The sequence below is a fragment of the Stegodyphus dumicola genome, chromosome 4, assembly GCF_044657685.1.
Source record: "Stegodyphus dumicola isolate Sdum_Otavi_A_Nest chromosome 4, ASM4465768v1".
NCBI lineage: Eukaryota > Metazoa > Arthropoda > Arachnida > Araneae > Eresidae > Stegodyphus > Stegodyphus dumicola.
The window spans coordinates 186922352-186946103 of record NC_140771.1 but is presented as its reverse complement, the minus strand read 5'-3'; the positions used below and the strand labels follow the sequence as shown (position 1 = coordinate 186946103).

The 23752-nt window shown below is 30.7% G+C and overlaps 1 protein-coding gene across 3 annotated transcripts in view; it reads left to right on the top strand.

Moving 5' to 3' along the window:
- Nucleotides 1-23752, top strand: part of Rsph3 (Radial spoke head protein 3) — a 63326-nt gene that overhangs the window by 38407 nt on the left and 1167 nt on the right. For all 3 annotated transcript variants that reach the window (XM_035367707.2, XM_085815878.1, XM_085815879.1), the window contains 4 exons: nucleotides 7348-7551; nucleotides 9077-9245; nucleotides 10155-10241; nucleotides 10466-10596. In XM_035367707.2, the coding sequence (XP_035223598.1) occupies nucleotides 7348-7551; nucleotides 9077-9245; nucleotides 10155-10241; nucleotides 10466-10596 (591 nt within the window). The remainder of the gene's footprint in view (nucleotides 1-7347; nucleotides 7552-9076; nucleotides 9246-10154; nucleotides 10242-10465; nucleotides 10597-23752) is intronic.

Below are 23752 nucleotides of genomic sequence, written 5' to 3'. Positions count from 1 at the left end.
GTCATAGTACAGGCAATGTCAAAATCTATGCTGTGTTATATCGGACTAAAAATGAGTTTATTATGGTGTATGCTCACCTGTCACAGCAAGCCATATCATGTAGCATGATGGCATACTGGACAGGTGGCTGTTTAGGAGTCCCTGTGACAGTCAATCCTACTTTTACAGCAAGTCAGTTTTCAACTTAGGGATGGTTCTCAGAGGGGGATAGCAAGATGAAACTGCTGTCAAGGTCAAGAGATCTAGCTGCCCATTCCATGCGGTGAATATCCTCACTTTCCAGCTAATCATTGACCAGCTGAGCTCTATGTGAACGAGCACTGTCCTCCATTAAAAGAAACCCAGGAACAGCCCTGCCTCTGAAAAGTCAAACATAGGGCTGTAAGATCTCCAGTTTGTATCTCATAGCAGTCTGAGAGCCTTTGTCAAACACATACAGGGTAGTACAGCCATTCAATGAATTACAAGGGTAGTACAGCCATTCAACTTAATGCCTGCCGAAACCATTACACTTTCCTCACCATAATGATCCTTTCCCTGAGGAGGGAGTGATGGTATCATGTTCCAGACTCTCTTAAATACAAGGTACACCAAGAATCAGTGTCCAGGCGGAATCTCGACTCGTATGTAAAAAGCATGGTGTTCCATTGAATTCTGATTCAAGATGCAGGTTATCTGCACCATGCTAAATGTTTGTGTTCTCTTCTGGGCTGCAGTGAGCGGAATGCAAACAGTGATTCTACTGGCATACTCATGAAGTACCTTATCATACTACCCTATCTCATGAAGCCTTTGGGCAATTGTAGATTTAACTTGGGTTCCAGTGGTAGCATATCATGTGAGAACTGTGAAACTGTAGCAGTACTTTGTTGTCATACTAAAGTGCCGAATAATGATTCTCATTCATTGTTGTGGATCTTGGTAATCAGGTCTTCTTGATATGGATCCAATGTCTTGAAAAACTGTTTCTACATATTCTTCTTGTAACAACACTGGGTGTTACACTGAACTCTGTAGCCACCCACACTTGTGATTGGCCTGTCTCCAATCTACTGACAATTCTGCATCTTATTCTGTCACCCATACATTTGTGGCTCCTTATTTTACCTGATACCTTATAAAATTTTCCCAACACTTGCAAGAAACATGGCAAATGTGGAGGAGTATGAGCACACAAATTGCTGAAAATCTCTTATGCACTTATATACCCTCCGCAATCAAAGCTCCACAGACATGCAGGTATAAACTTATGTAATTAACTCTGAATATTTGCACGATTCTTAGGTAGCATAATTAGTACATTTGATTCAATCTTTTCATCAAAGTAGACATAACTTGCAAATTATTTTAATTTTGCACACGAGTGTGTTATTTAATTTCCTGTAGTTGGTATGGAATTGACAGGTTTTAAAATTGGTGAAAGAAAGATTATTCCCTTGTTTGAGGGATAGAATTACAAGGCTAGCATAGGGATTACGGTATTATTTTCCAAGTATATTTTTCAATAATACAGCACTGTGTGATACTGTGTCTTAGTGCCTTTTTTTTTTATGGTTGATCTAATATGGTTGTGCAACCAAGACTATGCCTTGCACGAGTGAGATAAATTCCTGTTTTAACTATATTATTGTATTTCAGTGAGCACCTCATTCGCTATCTGATTTGAAAGTCGAATGTCAGTTCACAATCAGTTTCCTGTCAAAAGAGTTATCAGAATTGCCTTTTATACATATCTAGGTTTTTTTTTTTTTTTTTGGTCACTTTCATTCTTGGAAATATCAGTTCTTTCAGTCTAATATCTTCTATTTGATTTCAGATTTTATGGCTACAAATCATTTTTTGCTACTACACAAGACATTCATATTAGAAGATATTCAAGCTAAATGGCAGAAAGTGTTGCACAAATTTCCCAAGGAACTCTTCAGTGAACATACAGGCACTATGATCAGTGCATAAATGAACTTTTTAAGGTTGCGGAGAAGAGATTTAATTACAAACATTTGGAAAAATCTAGTTAACTTCAGATAAAATTAAGGCAGAAGGTCCTTAATTTTTATTATCTGAAATTTCTGTCTGTTTTTACGACTGCCATTTTGAGTGTGAATTAGCACTTTGGTGGAATATTTTTGGCGATTCATTGACATATATGGCTATCTTTTGAATGGGTTCATGGGTTATAATTTGTTCTTATCTCTAATATAAATGGTGGGATACTCGAATTTTTAAGCAAGAAGTGAAACATAAGCATTTCAAAATTAATTTTTTTCTGATGAAGAGCTCTTAAACAACTTTTCACTTTTGGGAATGTGAATTATTTTATTAAACAGTTTTAAATTTGGTGACTTATCAACATTTTGGCAATTTGAAGATCACTTTTTACACAAAAGTTTTAATTCTGAGATCTGGAAATTTTTCAATGATTTTTTCAAAACATTGTAATACTGATAAATTTAATTAAAAATGGTAATATTATGAAATTATGTCTAAAAAATAACGTTAAAATAAAATATTTTTATTTTTTGCTGTCATAATATAAAGTTCCATTTTGGCAAATTACTATATGACATTTTGAATTTGAAAAATAAACAAGGTATAATGCTATAAAGCACAATTTTTGAAACAGTTTTCAACAGAAGCAAAATTAGCTATGTAATAATTAAAAATGTCTTCTTTTTTAATTTTTCATAAAAAGAGTTTTTCCCATGTAATTGTCTCAGAATATTTAGAATTCTCAGAATATGCATCAATTTTCTTTATAAAAATAATTTATTTATTATTTCTTTATAAAAATAACTTATTTAGTCCAAAGGGACTTTGTCCCTGAAGGTCTGTTGTTGTTTTCATTTTGCTTTGAAAACTTTAAAAGGCTGTATCACTTTTCAAATCATTGCCACCAAATACTATCGCCCTGTATTATATTTGAAGAAATTAAATAATGGAAGAATCTATAAATGTATGTATGTTTCTCACATTGTGATAAAACAGCAGTACCTAGAGCCATCCAATTTTGAATGACGTGATCCTACTGCGAATGTGGGCATCTGAAAGCCCAAATTTTGAATTTGTTTTATTATCGATTTCATATGTTGTAAAATTTTAACAAATTTTTGATTAACCAACTCGACTATTTGGAAGTGAGAGTTTCTCTCCATATCCAGTAGGTGGTGCTGTGTTCTAACTTAACATGCTGCCGCCCGTTGAAGTTCCAAATTTCAATATGTAAAGTACAAACATACATACATTTTAAGAATTCACGAAACACTAATTCTACAGTATAAATATGAATGCTAATAGATAATCTTTCATCATGAGTATAATATAAACATTATAAAGAACATAGACTTCACTATGCCACAATCGAACTTATTTGAAAGTGAACTTAACATGCTGCCGCCCGTTGAAATTCCAAATTTCAATATGTAAATTACAAACATACATACATTTTAAGAATTCAAGAAACACTAATTCTACAGTACAAATAGGAAAGCTAATAGATAATCTTTCATCATGAGTATAATATAAAATAATATAAACATTATAAAGAACATAGACTTCACTTTGCCACAACCGAACTTATTCTTTAAAACAGTTCCATTTTAATGTACAGCATAATTTCCTATAAGAACACAATCATGTGAAGCATTGATTCTAACTTCTATTATAGTGCTGTATTCTAACTTAACAGGTACATTTAGGTACAAGTTAGGAAATAAAGCACCCAGAAACTAGTGAGAATATCGATTTACGTATTGAGAAAAATTTCTGATAGTTAGAAAAGATGCTTTAAGAGAAGGAAATCAATATAAATTAGCCCAAAATGTCTGGGAAGGCTTCAAATTGAAAAGACACATAAATATTTTGTTTAGTGTTCTTATTACAAAGTATAAATGTTCTGTAGCTTTTAATGTGTAATTATCCTAATATCGTTTAAGAATCAATGTCATAAATTACATGTATTTTAAACTGTGAAATTTTACATTGTGATTTTAATAGGGCTTTTTTAACAAATATTGTTAAAAATAAATAAAATTTAATAGTGGCCATGTAAATCCATAATGACTAAGGTTATCTAACTACCTAATTTAATTATTTATAACTAACTGCTTAGTCTTAAAAATTATCTCTGCATATTAAAGGCAGTTATTGTCTTTCATTAATCCTTAGTGTGGTCACAAGATAAAACACAAAAATGTAAAAATTCATGTAAAACTTATTCTTTGCATCTTAGTGAGACTTAAAATAATACAAAACACAACTTATCACCTCTGGTGCTTTAGTGGCGTATTGGAACCTTAAAGTATATTAACTGGGTTACAATCCCTGGAACTCTGCACGAAGCTAGGACATTAACTGCATTAGGAAGAGCCCAATTAACTTTCAAAACTTGACAACTATGCCTATATCAGGCCTTTCAGATTTGTTCTAATCAACAGGTCTCTCTCTAAGCAAGCAGCAGCAATGACAACACCCAGTGTTTTGTTATGGATCATGCCGATAATGATCTTACTTCTCATTTTAACCTATGGCGCTTGACAAAAAATCTACCTGCTATTTACTAAACCTCTGGACTGAGCAAGTATGTGACAAAGTGAGACATAAAAAAATCGAAATAAAGCTAACTGTTAGTAAAACGTAAATAAAATGTTCTTTCTTTCAAATATATCCCACTATTATAACTGTAAAATATTTAATGCTACTTGATAAATTTCATAAAGTTTATTTTATTCTTAAACTTATTAATAATTATGTTAATTAATTCATGCTTAATAATAATATATCCTACTTACGGATCTATTTTATTTTTAGGGTGGTATTACAAAACTGAAGTTCAGGCATAGATATTAATTTTAATTGAAATTATTCAGTTCCCATTTGCTAGTAGGCCCTTAATTTTTTTTCATTAATGGTCCTTAAAAGTACTTAATTTTCATGTGCAGAAATATGTAAGAACCTTGGTTAAAGGTAAGTTCTTGACTCCTTTTAAACATAGTTTTTTTTATCCTTTCCAATAACCATTGGCGTCTTTTAATTGTTGCATCCAGATATTGCACATTAATATCACAGTAACATGTTATTTTAATATCTTAAAACCAACTGCTGTTTCACATTTAAACCATAATATATGCTCTGCTAATGCTGTGTAAAACAAATCAGTTTCATCTGTGTTATAAATTTTATGTGGCTTTTATTCTTTTGGAAGTTTAAGTCTTTTGTCCATTTCTCATCAGCATAATGATCTGCCCCTTGATTCTCATCACTTAGCTTTTAATAAATAATGTTTTTTTTCTCTTTCTATCTTGTGAGCCATCCATTAGTTCGTACAATATTTTCTCCTGGTATTTTAGTGAATTCTACAACTTTTGTGATCAAAAGAGCTTAAAAAATTAAAAATTATTTTAGTCTCATAGCTCGAAACAATTCTGGAAAAACAGTTTTAAAGTCTTCCAGTTTTTCATCCCTTTTGCACTTTGAGACATTTGCATTTTGTAATAGTTCTTTATCAGTTTTATTTGTTGAAGTAAATTGCACAATGCTGTTTAGAAAATCTCCAGTTTAAAAGCTCTTCCCTTTTGGCTGCATTCACCAAATGTATCATAATCTTTCAGCAATGTATCCTTTTTTTCTTTCAAGTTTAAATTATTTTGTTTAGGCATCTGCAACATGTTACAAGTCACGCACACAACAAATAAAAAAAAAAAAAAAGTTTTTTCCAGTTAATTTATCCAAATTAAAATTCCTGTTTCTTGCCAGCAGGAAGATTGTATTTTTGTCGCTGAAGTCAACCTGTCATTTTATGGTTATTGTATGTATGATCAATGCTTTCTTCTTTTTCGTCATCCTGCAATGGCCACTGCCCTTTCCCAATCAAAGACTTAAATGATAATGCAAGGAATCATTTTATGATATTTTCTGAGAACACTTTGCAAACTTTATATGTATATGCACATCCATCCCCTGTCAGCTAGTGTTCGAGAAAGGAAACCAGTGTTCGCTTAAGCACCACCTGTTCTTTAATCATGGGAAACACTCATTCATTTATAATCAAAGAAATTGTTTCCAGTGCCTCTAGAGGACTGGTATAAAGGTATTTTGGTGCTTCCAGCTCTAGTCTGGACAAAGCAATTTAGTCTGACAGTGTCTGACAGGAACTAGGGAAGTGTAGTCAACATCCCAGGTTATAACTACACTGCCCAAAATTTTTGCTAAACCCTTTTTATGGAAGCAGAATGAATTGAAAGATAAATGAATGAACTACAAACAGCTTTTATCAGCCACAAGCAGTTTATTCTGGATCTGGATAATCAGACTTTTGCCAGCTTGAATTTTTTAAGTGACAGTGTTTCTTTTGATTGGTATATACAGTGCCCATGCTTATTAAACTCACTGGTTAATAAACTCAGCCACTTATTGTGTTGAAACTTCCAGAAACCAAAATAATTGAAAGACTGTTGACAAACAATGTGAAACAAATACTAATAAAGCAGTTCTTTGTAAAAGTTTAAAATTTCATCAAGTATGTAATTATAAAATTTTTCCTAAAAAATTAATAAAAAATAAATTTCCAAGTTTTGCAAGTTGTTTAATTTTAGCATAAATTTTTAATGTATTAATTATTAGATTATCTTACTAAGTAAGTTCAAAGTTGATGCCATAATTTGCAGTACTGAAACTGCCATTTATCAAAAACTAAAACCGCTTAATAAATTCAAATATACTTGAAACAGAGGCGATTTTAATAAGTGCCGGTATTGTGTTTAATTCCTGCATATTTGAATGCAATAAGCGGCAGAGTTTATTGACCAGTGACATTAATAAGCAGGGCACTATATTTTCGTTTTACTCTCAAAATATCTGTCTTCTAGGTTTAAAACATTGTGAAGAATTTGCTATAGAAAATGAATGAAATTAATTATTATCAATGCTAATAAAAATGTTTGCAAAAAAAAGAAAATTTATACACATGTTTCAGCATATGATTATCATGTATCTACATATGATTTACTTCTCATTCACTTGCAAATGTTTTTAGGTGTTTTAATTTCTTTTTTATTATATATGTGTTTTGTTTAGAAAGCACAGAGATGGAATGTAATTATAATAAATTATTAAAAAATGGGTCTAAGTATCTATCCTTAAAGATAGAAGACAAAATTAGCATGTTTTATTAAAAAACATTAGTCATATTTATTAATAACTGTGACAGAATTTTTTTTATTAATTAGGAAAGCATACATAATAATAGTAAATTACACTTATATAATAAGAATTTCAGGATAAACAAAATATATTATTTATAGAGATAAAAGAGAAATTTTTTATGCAAACTAAATTGTCTTTTATTTATAGTTGTTTGATTTTGATGTTGAAGTGGAGCCTTTACTTGAAGCTTTAGTTGGACAAACATTAGAGCAAGCTGTGATCGAATTAATGGCTGAAGAGGAGCTTGCTATTTTGGCAGATATGCAAATGGATTTTGAGGCTAGAAGAAATGCTGAATTAGCTGAAATGAAACGACTTGAAGAGCAAGAGCGAAGGCTTTTTGAAGAAAGGGTATTAAAAATACTTTTATGTTGAAACTATGTTTAATGATTAATTAATTTGTTAAGTTTTTACTTCATTTTTATTACAGTTTTAAAATTTTATTTATTTTTTGTCTTGTTCATGGATTTTATGGAAGAGTCTTGCCAGAGTCAAGGAGGTTGGACTTCTATTTTTACCCTAGTTTTGAGGAAGAGCACCTGGGGGGGGGAAGGTTCAAGGGTCCCATCCTTCAGGATTCGAACTCGGGCCGTTCGGTATTGCAGTAGTCTCCCCTGACCACTATACAATCTGAGTGGCTTTATTTATTATATATATATATATATAAAGAAGAAGTCTTAGATATTTAAAAAAAGGTGGGATCTATAGCAGTTTGTATTCCAAACATGTATGTTGTTTTTCTTTATGTTTGCAAAAGAAGAAAATAGAGAAGAAAGGGCGGAAATTATAGTTTTTAATTGAAATATCATGATTTAAAAAATAAGTGCTTTTTTAATGTACTATTCTGTCTTTTAAATACCAAATTTGTATGTTCTTTTTTCTGAAATCTTTAAACAAAACTTAAATAGATATTCTGTAGAATTTCAAGATATAAACCATGTCTTTTTTGTTGTTCTGTTTGTATGATTAACATGTATGAAAATCTACCTGTCATATATGTTAATCAAGTTATGTAAGAATATATGTCTCATATAATTTATCAAAGCATACTACTTTTTTCCAATTTTTGAAAAACTACCAAATCCTGAGCAATGATATTTTTGTCTATAATTGTATAATTCAGAATTAATAAATTTCTCAATAAACCCATATCTAGTTTTATGTTATTATATAAATACAAGTCAGGATCCAACATTTTTAGCGGTCTAGGCAAACAGCATAGTTTTTGCTCTATATGAGTTAAATGTATTTATAATTCAAAGTAAAACATATTTTTATATAGCTGTAAGTTGTAAGAATAACAGAACTGGTGCTCACCAAAAATAGATGTCTTAGGTCTGGGGTAGGCAAATAGCAGCCTGTAGACCACATGCAGCCCGTTTAAAGTTTCTTCCAAGAAAGAACAATCTGGCTTGAACCGAGATTTCCTTCCCGTGCACGACTGAAGATTCATATTGTAGTTTCCACTAGGACGGCCTCGCCAATAGGCATGCGCAATATAGATATGATATGCAGTGCTTTTCAGGTTGATCTGGCTTTTTTCAATTTTGCCTTTGCAGCAGTAAGTATATAAATTTCCACCTGTAGTGAAACCATGAATCATCCAAAAATGTGTAAAATTGGTGATGAATGTCATGTGTTTGATGAAGAATGTACAAACAAATATTTCTTCGGTAATACAGGGAATAAGCAGTGTGTTTACTGTGTCATGAAACGATAGCCGCTTTTAAGAGGTACAGTCTGAAATGGCACTACATAAGAATAAATAAATTGAATAAAAATGGCACTGTTTTTTTTAATTTATATGTTTTGCCCATGTGTAAGTGTATATGTGCCTTCTACAACTCTCTGTAATGTAAAATATTACTTATTTTAGCAAAGAAGATTAAAAGAGCAAGAAGAAGCTATTCAGCTGGAAGATGAAGTAGCCCAAAAGATAGCTGCTTGTATTTTTGCTCAGAACTACTTAACAGAACTAGTACCTCAAGTATATAAGAAACTGGAAGCTGAAGGCTATTTTGAAACAGAAGATCCTGATATTAAAGGTATATTGCTTTGTTTTTAGTCTGTAGATTATAAACTCAATACTGTATTTATTAGTTTTTTCAAACTGATTCTTTGTTTGTTTCATGTCTATGAAAAAGCTAAAATACTCATGTACTTTTTATAAATTGTACACAGATGGCTTTCCTTCAGTTACTTCATCAAGGAAGTATATTTGCTATGTGTACTGTTTGTCATTGCAATTTTTCGATTTTTCACGGTGTAATGGCTGATGTTCTTGAATATGTGTATGTGCACATACAACATAAACTATATTGGGGAAAAAATTGACCAAAAAATTATTAATGTAGAATACCTATTCTCTGCCCTTTTACTGGACACAACCTGCAATCTAGAGGCTTCAGAAATTGAGTGAAGTTTACTTTCTGTCCCCAGTTTAGAAGATTCAACAATTTCTAATATAGCACAGCTAATTATTAAAACATTAAAAGAAAATGTAATTCCTCTGGGTAATTGATTAGTACATGGTGGCAGCAAACTGATGTTGTGACAGACTGTGAGAAGATTTTCAGTGTTATTAAACAAAGACTAAATTTACATCCCGTATTAGTAATGATACATTATAAAAATGTTATCACCAAAAACAGGCCTATGTGGCAATTGCTGTTATCAAAGTTATGAAGTTTCTTTCTTAATGAAACAAAATCTGCTATTATTCGTATATTCTGTTAAAAGGTACAAATAATGATGTTCCTTTACATGTAAGTATTTTTGTACTATTTTCATTTAAGAATGAGTAACTGAACTTTCAGATATTAATTAGTTACTATTAAAGTTAATTCATCAGTAAAAATATACTTCCTTTCTATATATTTTTGTCATTGAGAAAATTTGATTTGTGAATATTTTAAATTGGCAAGTATGATATGATGATGAATTCTCTATTACAGAGGTAGAAGAAGACTTTTGGCCATGGCTGATGAATGAAGTTGATTCTGAAATTGCTACTCTAGAAGCATCTTGCAAACTTTTGGACAGTAAGATTTTCAGAAAATGTATTTTAATATTAAGAATTTATTAAATATTTGAAAATTGAAGCGATGCTGATCATTGTAATATATTGTCATTCTATTTTGTTTGAATTTCTAATTTTATGAAGAGATTCCTCTTTGAATTTTCATATTTATGTCATAAATATCTTTAATGGTGTCAAATAGTAGAACTATTTAGTAAGCTTTTCTCCAATCCTTCTCCTTTTTAGCAATGTTAGAAGATACTGTGGTAGAAGTGGCAGAAACATCTGTAATATACCCTGTTGTTCCAGACACTTATCTAGAAGAAGTACAAGTGCTATCAACTACAGATTTACAAGACCTCAAGATTTCATCAGAAGTAAGGAGTTAATTTATATAATTTGATCAGAAAATTAACTGATTTTTGTTATTTAAAAGTAATTAGAAAAAATAATAAAGGGAAACTTTTATTTTGACTCATTTTTAATTTGCTTTTGTAGTTCCAGTGCCTTTCTTAGTTTAAAATTATTTTTGTTGAGGTTGCATCCAAGTCATTCTGTTTATATTTCGTAAAAATTTTGAACTTGGACTATAGTATCCCACAGAAAACAAGCAGAAAAATTTTTTATTAATTATTTATTTACCACAGAAAACAAACAGACATAAAATCTTATGTTGAAGCCAATCAGAGAGTACAGGGAAATCTTATGAATGGCTTTTAAAAATATTTGAACTGTCATCTTTCGTCTATAAACTTTGATGTGTCAGTTGATATACATGTATAGAACTGTATGATTTATATTCACCTGAAGCATTATTTAAGTATAAACCTTATTCTTTCTTACATTGATATCCATTTATAGCAGATAAGTTAATAATTGCCATAATCAAGAGATTAAAGGAACAAAGCAAAGCAAAGCACAGTTGAGGAGAAGTGAACATTTGAATGGATAAAGTTTTACTGTATTTTCTAGAATAAGAATGTACATGTCTGTTTTTATATATTTGCAGAAAAAGTGTCTAAACAATTGGTAGATTTTGATGAAAATGCTTATAAATAAAACAAGTTACATATATGTTCATTATAAGAACACTGCACTGTACAAATTCTGAAATTCATATGCCCAATAACTGAAATGATCCATTATCTTAACTTCCTATAAAACTTTTTTTTTAAGCACAAAGGGACAATTTGCCCAGAAGAGCTACTAATTTTGTGGTGTTTCACTATAACATAAACGGCGTAGCACTTTTCAAATTGTTGCCGTCGAATGTTAGTGCCCTTCATTATATTTAAAGAAATTAAATAATGAAGAATCTGCATAAATGTTTGTATGTTTCTCGCATTGTGATAAAACAATGGTATCTAGAGCCATCAAATTTTGAAAAACATAATCTTCCACCCGAATATGAGCATCTGGAAGCCCTAATTTGGAATTTGTTTTATTATCTATTTCATATTTTGTAAAGCTTTAATGAATTTTTTATTAGCAAACTCAACAATTTCAAAGCGAGCAATGGCAGCACTGTGGGGGGGGATTGACCTCCAACACACGTATTGTGTATTGGAAATTATAAAGATATTCTCTTTAAAGTATTTTGTAATATTGCTGTTGAATTAATTTTTATGGTTTAAGTGCAAAGAACATGATATTTAATAAACAAAGGTAACACACAAAATGTAAAACAAAGAAGCCCCTTTGGGCATAATTTATAAAATCTCAAGACTTTCAGATTTTTTTCCCCTTTTTCTCACTAAGTGCAGGAATGGATATTATTATACTCAAGCAAAAGCAAGTGTGCCGTAAATCAATTTTTATTCTTAGCTGAGTCTGCCCTTCCCCCATTCTATATTATCAATTAGCCATGATAATATAGAATCATCTTGCATGTTGCTTCAGCTTTAAACAGCTATTGGTGAACAAATTATATCTTTATTTTTGCTTCTGGAATTGTGTGTGTGTAGGAAACAGTATTTTTCTATCTTACATAACCTTGTGTACAATAAGTGAGTTCTGAAGACACAGCCATACAGCAGATTTTCTCAGTATAATACAAGTCTTCGAAATTCTGTCCCTTAAATATTTTGATTTCGTTGCTTATGCCGCCTCTCTATGCCAGCACGGCAATGGCTGTATCTAAAGATAAGTATTTGTTTGTAGTGGAACGTTGAACATGGTTTCCTTTGTTGGTGTAGAAGTGAAGGAGAAGAAAAACTAGTTTATGGAAGTATTTAGATTTTTGAAAAAAATTTTCAGTGTATGTTTGATGATGTATAAAAGTTCTACTGCTGTTTTCTAAGAATTCAGTTAATACATCAAGATTAATAATAATAATAATAATAATAATAATAATAACTATGAGATTACTTACTGCAAGATTACACAATGTTGATCTCTACTAAAAGGTACTGTATCATCTACATATAATAAGAGAATTATGTTAGGGCTCTTATAAACAAAATTATACCATAGTGTTTTCTTACAATTTAGATTTTCTAAAGTATTTTAAATTCACAAAACCATTCACGGCCACTTTGATGCAAGCCATAAATTGCCTTGTGTAATAAACACACTTTACTTTTCTCTGGAATAAACCCTTCTGGCTAGATCATAATATATTTTTCATTTAACTTTGCATACAAATATGCATTTTTCATGTCTAATTGGGAGTTAGTCCATTCATATAAACATGCTAGTACTATGAAAAATATTCTTATGATTGAAAAATCAACTACAGGACTCTAAATGTCATCAAAATCTTTCCCTTTGCTTGAATCTCTTGTGCAACTGGACAGGCTTTATATTTAACCACTTCATTCTTTTCATTTCTTTTTAGCGTATAAATCTATTTGTTTCTGAGTACATTTTTCCTCTCTGGCAACTCAACTAATTCCCAAACTTTCCTTTTCTTTGTGTGAATTTCTTCCCTCATTGCCTTATCCCATTCTGCGGTATTTGCAGATATTCATGCTTCTTTAAAATTTTGTAGGATAATAACTTCTACAGAAATTGCCTCTTCAGATTTTGAACTACCCACCTTTACTAAAAAATTAAATTTTCTAGAGTATTCGTTTTTGCCACTAAAGTCAAACATATCTTTCTCAAGTTTAATGTTTCTAACCTCACAGTATTTTTCAGTGTTGTTATGGGATATAAAACATGTGCCTGTTTTTTCACACAGTAATATATGTCTGTATGTGTTTCATCTGGCCTATTAACTGCTTTTCTTTGCCATGTTAAGTCCGAAACTTTTGTACATATGGATTTGTCTTCTAATGTCTTAATCATTCTCTAGGAACTTCCTGTTCTCCATCCAATTTTGATAACATGTCTGATCCTTTAAACTGAGTTTTGGGATTCTGGCCCAGGATGCTATCTGCTGCATTCATTCTTTTGTCAAATTTCAGATTACAAATTGCTATTAATCTCTACTCTTCTGGTAGCCATATTCTATATACCCCTTGTTAATCAAATGGCTCCAAAATATGAATGATCATTTTGCTTTTAATATCTCTTTAATAATTCAACTATTCCCATTTCATACACAAAATTATAATCATATAATAATTAAATATCCATACATAAAACCTTAATAATAATCCGATAACATAGTTCAATTAAAAATAAGTATTGAAACAGTTAGAGGTCAGCTGTATTCTAGTGACCATATTCCAAGGACAACAATGCAAAAGCATAGTGCCAACACAGAGCAATGAATAGATGTAAATTATTTACAAGAGGCATGAAAGTAAATACAGTCAAATACCGAAAATCCGCCGACCTGAAATCCACATTGCGTATCAAAATATAAACATTCAGTTTATGGGTTCCGGAAACCGAAACATTGAGTACGAAATATCGAAGAAAAAATACTTAATTATGACGGCATAATTACCGAATAATAATGATTCATAACGGAAATACCAAATTATTGACATCATGATAAAAGATTTTTTCCCTCTAATCTGCAGCGAGGTAAAAAAGCGGACGATTCACTCAACTCTTCTTTCAAGTTCATGATTCACGTTGTTGTATTTTCTGAGCTTTGTTACTTCATGAGATTATTTAGTGCTGCTTTTTTTTTATCTGGATATTTTGTGGATAAATTAAGAATATATTAAATTTCAGCCCTTTTTAATACAATGACAGATAAGAAATGCACTCATGATTTTACTGCTTGCAATGTTGAAAAACGTAAAGATGTTGCATTGACGGTAATGCAAAAAGTGCAAATTCTGCAAAAGATGGAGGCAGGTTCCACTCTTCGGTTTATAGCAGAATCGTATGGAATTGCGGTACAATTGTGTATGATATACGGAAAAATGAAGAAAATTTGTTGAAATTTTATAGCAACAGTGATTCTAACACCAGAATCCGAAACCGGAAATGTTTGCACGAGGCGAAATCAGCAAACCTGGATGCAAATACAATGAATAATATAATCAGTTTATATATGTAATAATAATTTAATGCATATAATAAATTATTGCAGTAATGTATATAATAATTTAATTAAATGTATTTAATACACCTTATTTATTTTGCACTGAGTCTGAATATTATGATTTATCTTTTCTGTCTTGAAATCTGCAAAATCCTAAAATCCACACAACTTCTGGTCCCAAGCTTTGTGAATTTCTGGACTTCTACTGTACCTAGTTTCCTTTCCATATTCTATCATGATTCCTTCTGTGCATTTCATTTGTAATTTGTCTTTAATATGTTTTGGTGCACCAACATATGCTTTATATCCAAACACTGAAATAAATAACACTGTGTTTTCTATTGTGAAACTTTTCAGTAGGGGTTCAGTTATTCTTATGAGATACCTTGTTCCATGTATGTACGAAACATCCAAGAGCTTCTGCTCGCCATTCTTTATCCATTTTTACTATCATTGAGCATAGCTTTAACTGCATCTAATGCTGTTCAGTTAAAACATTCACATGCATCATTTTCTTCTGAGTTGTATGCATTTGCATGTTCAACACTAATTCCATTTTGGGGTAGGTACCTTTTGAATTGCCTGTTGCAGAATTCACCACCACTATTGGTGCATATACTAATTTTCTATTTGTCAGTTTTTCCATTTGCTTAAGCTAGTTTTTAAAGTTACTGAATGAATTTATTTTTATTTTTATACAATATATAGTTACTAACCTAGTATAGCCATCTGTGATAGCAAGGACACATTTACTGCCCTCTTTGAATGGAACTGGGAGCAGGCCACAAGCAAATAAATGAATCAACTGGAATGCCTTATTGGATATCTTTGGAACAAGTTTATAAGATATTCTACTAGGTTTAGCTATAATACATGGTTCTCATTTCTCCATTGGTCTTTTGATTTTGGGTAACTGTTTCACACTTTGATTTTTACTAGTGTTTTGAATATAATCAAAATGTATGTGACAAAACTTCTATGCCATAATTTTGGATCACCTACTTTAATTAACGTTCTGTTTTCTATACTGTAACATGCTTCCTTTTTATATGATAGAAACCATCATGCTGTTTCGTGTAACATAATCTATCCTAATTATTGAAATATATCTACAGGTTACCGTTTAAATCTACAAAAAAGCAGCTACCTTTCAAAAGTCAATTCCTTTGATTGCCTATTTTGTTTGCAAACATGATAGTACCTTTTCCTAATACTTTACTTTCAAAATTTCCTGCAGCTAGAGACACACATACATCATTAATTTCTTCAAAATTTATCATTAAATTTCTATTATTGCAAAAATATGTTGTAAATTTCATATCCATGATTCAATTAAATTTATGTGTGTTAGTTTCTTTATCTGTAGTTGAAATATAACATTAATTCATAATTTCTACTAACATTAATTCTTTATCTTAGAACTATCCCTTTTGATCATCTGGTTTTTATTCAAATTTTCTTTACACTATGCTATTAAATGTCCAAATTTATGACATCTATTACAAGTCCTATGTTTGTATTCCCTGTTTTTTTAACAAAATTATTAGTAGTTTTACTTTTAGCTCTACTTTTTCCTGCATTTGTGTTAATAGTATCAAATACACTTACATTGCTGTCTTCTAAATCGTCATGAACCTGACAAAGTCTACTTTCGTATCCTACCAGTTCTTCAACGATTTTTTCCAATGTAAAATCTTCAGATTGAAACCTATAAATCATTTGTACAATCCTGAAGTATACCTGGAGTAAACACCGATGCCTGAAAATCCTTTAAAAAAATCCGCTAAGTTGTGTCCAGCTTGTTCGCAGTCATTTTTATCCTCAGGATGAATAACCCTTTTCTTTATTCAGCGCATTGGAAACATAAGCATTCAAAATTATTTCATTTTTTTTGTAACGAAGAGCTCTTAAACAAGTTTCCGCTTTTGGGGACGTGAATTCTTTTACTAAACGGTTCTAAATTTGGCGATTTATCAACATTTTGGTGATTTTAAGTTCAGTTTCTATAGAAAACGTTTTGAAGATTTTTTTTAAAACATTGTAACATTGGTAAATTTCATTAAAATAATGGTAATATATTGAAATTATATTTAAAAAATAACATTAAAATAAAACATTTCTATTTTTCGCTGTCATATTATAAAGTTCCATTTTGGACACACTAAACATTATTTTGAATCTTAAAAATAAACAAGGTATAATGCTATAAAGCACAATTTACAAAACAGTTCTTAGCAAAAGCAAAATAGCTGTGTAATCAATTAAAAATGTCTTTTTAATTTTTTCATGGTAAGAGTTTTTCCCATGTAATTATCTCAGAATATGCATCAGTTTTCTCTACAAAATTAATTTTACACTGATTTTTTTTGTCCTAAAATATTTCTGGTTTTTTGCTGTTACAGAATTGGTAGGGTAATTTTTCTTTAGGATTTTAGGCATTGCAGTTTAGAAAATTTAGAAGAATTTGAAGGCAAGATTTATAGACCCATGATTCTAGAAGATTCCAGAATAATGTAACAAAATGTAAAATGTCTCCATGGTATTAACACATAATGGATGTATTTTACAGAAAGTTTGTGATGAATTTTGGAGAACGTCTGAAGGAACAATGAAAATATAATATTTGAATGTTTTACTTCTGATACTAGAATCTTTTTTTAAATATGTTTATCTTCTCTACTTTTCACTACTTTTCACTAGAATCTAGCTTGGAAAATAACAAAAATGTTTCTAATTTTATCACATGGGTGGGCATTATAGAAAGGAATTTTTTTTATTTATAAAGAAATTGAAAACTGACAATTTAAAAGATCGATCTAACATGTCTTAATGCATCATACATAGGGCTTGCGCTAGCCGTTTTCCCACCTCATGCAATCTCTGTGGATCCTAAATTTTGCTGTCTAATGCCTTTCTAAATACTGTTTCCAATGCCTGCTCTAAATTCTAAGTTTTTGTTGCTCAGTATATAACTAAATTCTAAAAATTCTGCCACACCAACTCTGTAACCGCCCCTTACCATATATATATTTCATATTTCTCCTGCATGTTCATAGTACTAAAGAAATTAGCAGCTCTTTCTGTACATTCCAAATGCATTTAATTTTTTAGAAAACAGTAATCTTCAAATTAAATCCAAAAATTCTAAAATGAAAAGGAAATGTATTGAAGAACTGAACATATGAAGAGAAAGAAAATTATTCTTCAAAGATATGTACAGTTATTATTATGTAAATTACCCAATTTATAATTTCAGTCTATATTATAACTTCCCATTTCTATTTCCTCATCAGAACAGCTTTTAAACAGAGGTTTTTGAATTGTAAGACAGAGTGTGTTTCTGACTTTCGCTTGCTCGCTGCTGTAGTTCCTACCATCTCTGATAATTTGTAATTATTCGTCTCTGCATTTTTGCTAACGACATTTGAATTTATTATGATGATAGAGTTACTGAGCCAGCTTAAATTGTATAATCTTTGACCACTAGTCCACATTTTTAGTTTGAATTTGACTGTTATTTATTTAATCACATCAACATGAGATGTAATTAATTTTGTTAACATCAGAACTTGACTTTATGTTCTAAGTTCTTTTTAAATACGAGGCTTATTTAAACTTTTTGTCTGACTTTGTAGTTACTTTCAGACATTGCGATAATTTGCTTTACGTCTGTTGGGGGAAGGGGCTGGACTATTTATCTTTTATCAGATCAACTAAACCCTCATAGATACACTGCGAAAAAAAAAGGGGGGACAGTACTATATTTCCTGTTCTACTGGGCCGATTGAAGAAATTCAAATTACATTTTTCATGTCTCAAATGCGCAACTTAGGATATATATTAGATTTATATATAGCTCTATAGGTATTTTGACACAAAATCGGACTTTTGCTGAAATAACATACCAATTTTTTTCCATATTTCAACTCATATTATCCTTAAATATGAAATTTTGTAAAATTTGGTGTAAAATTTATGGAGAAATTCTCAAATTTATGTTTGTGCCAAGAATAGTTCACTTGGCAAACTTTTTAATGTATGGCAACCTATCTTCCTTTCCCTTTTTACATTGTGCGTGAGTGGAAAAAAAGTTGCAATCTTTCCTTTTTTCAAATAATGTTCTTTATATTATATTTTTAATTATAATTGTTAATATTTTAAGTAATTTTGTTTCTTTTTCGAATTTCATTTTAATTGTTTAAGTTGCATGGTTCCTTTCGAATAACTGTTTTAAAAATTTCTATTTACCCATTCGAACTGCGTAGTTTAAATAAAAAGTGCATCATTTATTTATTATTATTTTTTTTTTTTTCAAATAGTTGTCTTTATAATTTTTTTTTTTTTTTTTTTTTGTCATAGTTATTATTTTAGGTAATTTTTAAATTTTTATTTTAAGTGTTTATGTTGCATTGTCTCTTCATACAATTGTTTTAAAATTTTCTATTTATTCATTCGAACTGAGCATTTTAAATATATATTTATTAAGATAACTTTTCCAGAATTTGATTTTATTTATTTGAATTGCGTTTCTTTCGGAAGAATACTGTGTGACCCAGACTACGATGCATTTGCAAACTGCATATATTAAAAGAGAAAATGCAGTAAAGTACAGTTAACACCTTTTATTGTTTTGTTCAAAAAAGATATATAAATAAGAGAGATGTATATCTGACATTTTAACTTAAGATGACTTGCATACATTGCTTTAAACAGCTTTATCATTGTGTTCATTGCTTTACACAATTTCATCATCCTACAATTAGTTTCTTAAAATGTTATTCATATTTTAGTCAAGTATTTTATTTTTGAAGTCACAAAAATCAAATATCATAAGATTAAAAAGTTTTAAATTTAAGAAAAAAAATTCAATTTTATGCAAAAATTTATTTTTCTTCTTAATGGCTTGCTCTTTTTTCTCAGGCAATCTGCAATTATATTAAAAAGCATCCAACTTTTCAAAACATCTTGGTATTTCTGGCATTCATTTTAAATAAAGATATCGCCTTCCATTTCATAAAGGCCCACAAACGGCCGAGCAGTAAAGTCGCTGAACACTTTTAATTCGCTCCGGATTTTGAATTCTGGCTAACGGGCTGGTTGTAGTGTATGCCAGCTGGTTTTCCTTAGAAAGTTCTTCATGTGGACATTCCTCCTTTTAGGCAGATAGCCCTGCTTTCTCATAACTTAATAATCAAATTTAATCCATTTCATCAGTATTTGGTCAGAGCCTTTATCAGTCTTTAGAGGTTAAGCATTTTGAAGGCATGAGATGAAAGTAAAGACTGGTTTCATCAAGGGGAGAAGCGTCTTTAGGTGACATTCACATACATCACTAGATAAATTCCTGAATCTTCAAATAATAATTTGACTAAGAAATCATGGGATTATCCGTTTATGTTGATATGATGTTCTATAATGTAATTTAAATTTATAGAACCATATAGTCAAAAACCAGTCGCTTCACTTTAATCTGCAATGATATCATTTTTGTCTTTTTTCGTTAGCACAAGCTCAGTTCATGGCTATTTGCTAGTGCACATGTCCAAGTATTTTCTCTTTGAATGCCTAAATTCCTTGAAGTATTCTGAAAGTATACTTAAAAGCATCCAACTTTTCGAAACACCTTAGCATTTCTGACAACCAAATTCCCCTTCAAATTTTTGCTTACTTTTCTCCCTAATTTTTTCTTTCCTTCTACATTTATTTTCAGTGCTCACACAAGAAAATTAAGATTTTTCGATTGTTGCACTTCTGTAAATTTTGCATTCTTGTCAATTTTTGTAAAATATCAACTGCATTTCAGCTGAAGACAGCTTTTCATTTTCTAGGCAGTTTAACTATAAATAAAGTTTAAAGCAAAGTCCAAAGGATAAATATTTTAATTAAAATATTTTTTGCTAAATGAAAAAGAAATAAAACAGTTCAGCAGTGTTTATTCTGTACCACCTAGTGACCCGATTATTCTGCAAACAAGTTAAATCATATTAAAGATCATGTTTTTTAAACAATCTATAACATGAGTGAAAATTAGGTACTTAAAACATTCTTTCATAGAGGATTAATGTAAAAATTTATATATATATATTTTAAAGCTGGTACTTGACCCAAACTGTCAACGTCCTGTTGGCTTAAAAACATTGTGAAAATAAACATCAAATGAACTTTCTCAGTTTTAGGCAATTCAGTATAAATGCAGTTAAAGTAAAGTAGCAGTACTCTTTCGAATATTTTTTTTTAAGTTAAAAATTTTAATTATGTCATCTATAATTTAGAAAAATAGCTTTTCATATAGTATTAATAAATATTTATTACACATCATCATTGAGGGAAAAATTTTTATATAATTAATTTTCCGTAAAAATTTATTTGAAATTTAAGGTTAAAAAGAGCAATTCACTGTAACAAAAATCCATAAACCACATTTGGCGTCGTCATTTCTAAAAAAATGTGTTAATTCGTGCATATCTTAGAAAATTCTAAATAAAAAACTGTATTTTTTTTTTTTTTTTTCAGGTATGTTTAGAAATACATCTACTTTAAGATGATGTTAAAAATTGTATAGCTTATAATTAAAAATTTTTTCGAAAAATTTATAAAACTTATTTAAAAATAGAAATTTTAAAAATAAATCATAAAAAATGGATGAATTTTATTTGGAATGAATATAAATTTTGAAATGTGAAAGGAAGAATTAAAAAAAAAAACTTAATAAAAAAAAGATATATTAATAAATGTATACCAAATTCAATTATGATTGAGGAGCTAATATTTTAAAAACTACTCAGAAATTAGAAAATTGGCATTCTGGCATAATTTGAGTTGTAGAATCGAAATATGTAAAATAATTGGTATGTTATTTCAGAAAAAGTCCGATTTTGTATCAAAATATCTATGTTAGAATAGTGCTATGAGACATGAAAAACTGAGTTTAAATATCGTCAATCGGCCCAGTAGAACGGGAGATATAGAACTGTCTCACCCCCCCTTTTTTTTGTGCAGTGTACCTTGTGGTGAGGTTGAGAAGTTAGGAGATGAAGCATGCAGAAACTAGTGAGAACATTGGTTTTTGTATTGAGACAAATTTCTAGTTGTGAGAAAAGATGCTTAAGGAGAAGGATAAAAGTGACAATTTAAAAGATTCATCTTATATGTCTTAGTGGCATAGGTTGGTTGGACCAAGAGGGGACATCTGTCCCTGGGCACCGCATCCATTAAGTGCCAAATTGATGTTACAAAATTTTAGAATGAAATGTTTTTCATTCTTGGCATACAGAAGGGGGCATAAAATCTTCAGTTGTCTCCAGGCGCTGAAAACCCTAGCTATGGCTCTGTGCTATGGCTATGCATTTTACCACTCGATGCAATCTCTATGGATCCTAAATTCTGCTGCCTAGTGCCTTCCTAAATTAAATTATTATTATCCTAAATGCATTATGTATAACATTTCAATGCAGTTCATAGTTCAGAGAATAATATACAGATCATATCCTCAGGGAATCGTTAGAAATTGAAAAGATAGCATTTAAAACCTTCAAATCTCTTTGTTCGTTAATAGAAAGGAGAAAGCTGTTGTAGATCTCATAAGATGTGTTGAGGGGATATCTACTCGACTGAAGTGATCCCCCCATCCTTTACTTTCCTGAAACAGCCGTCCTGTGATTCTAATGCAACACTGCTGAGAAGATAAGTGTGACTAAATAATCCATCAATCATCCCTTTTCATTTTCGACTGGTTTCTGGGGGGGGGGCTGGAAAAACACCTGCTACGAATGTGCCTCGGTTGCGGTGTAGCCCACATTTTACCCTGATGAGAGTCTGCCATTACTAACGGATGAGGATGGATTTCCTGTGAACATATCTCTCTCGTGGCAAACGGTAAACTGCTTAAAATTAATGCAGTAGTAAAGCTCGTGGAATTTTGAAATATTTTAATATATACTACAGCACTGCAGGGTCTTCACTAGATAGGTCTGTGGATAATTTTTAAGTACTCACATAGGCAGTTGATAATGGTACTGATTTAAAGGACGGCATTTAAGTTGTTCCTGCAAGCAACAACTAAATAAAGGTACATTTCACTTTGAATTATGAATATATTTTATTATATGGGGTGCCAGTTGTACCAATGGCCAAAAATGTATCAAAGACCTGTTTATAGTCAAGCTGCCATATCTCTCGATGATGATAGCTGTGAATTTGAAGATATTCGCTTTGTATCATAAATAAAAAAGCAAACTCTTTTAATTAATGTGGGATTGTCTTTCAGTAAGAACATAGTAGAGCATGACTTTAAGCATAATTAACTGCTTTGTTTTACTAATATGAAATAAATAAAAGGTAAATTAAGTAAAAGTTAATAGTTCAATGGGCAGGTAATCTCACAATAATTAAGTTCAAACTCGATCCGATTAATGTAACGGTGACTAATATTTCTCACACATTATTAGTCCTCAATAAATACATTCAAAGTGCCTGTCTGTCCTCGTATGACTAACTCGATGTAAGCATCTTGGAGGACCTGCAGGCCGTCTGCCTGCTTCCATTCCTTTCCGCAATTCAAAGCTATCTGGCTCTGCGCATGGAATACATCTTATTCTTAGCACTTCCAGCAGTCATCTGCCGCTCTGCAAGCTGCGCTAAGCTGTGATGACGTCATGCCTTGCTGGGTAGAAGTAGAAGTAAATGGAGTCGAAGAATCTACCTCCACATTGATGTAATATGTAAAGAAATGTATATGAAAATGATATAACTGAATTATTCCATTGTGATTACATTACCTCAGTCATCAATCAATTAAAGGAAGGCAAAATTTTGAGTTTAAGCTGAAATGGCAGGAAATATTGCCATTTTGGCTTTGAGTATCATTTAAATTTCTTGAAGTGATAATTCAAATTCAGTCTTTGTTTATGCAGCTGTTTTTTCATCATTTGGCAAATTCCAAATCATAAAAATCCATTTCAATTAAAAAAAAAGTAACTGCTTAGATGAAAAATATGGTTACATCAGGAAAGAAGTCAAACTAAAGTGGGGATGCCTGGTATCGAGGAAATATAGCAGATGAGAGGTTGTTAAAAATGAAAAGATTTCAA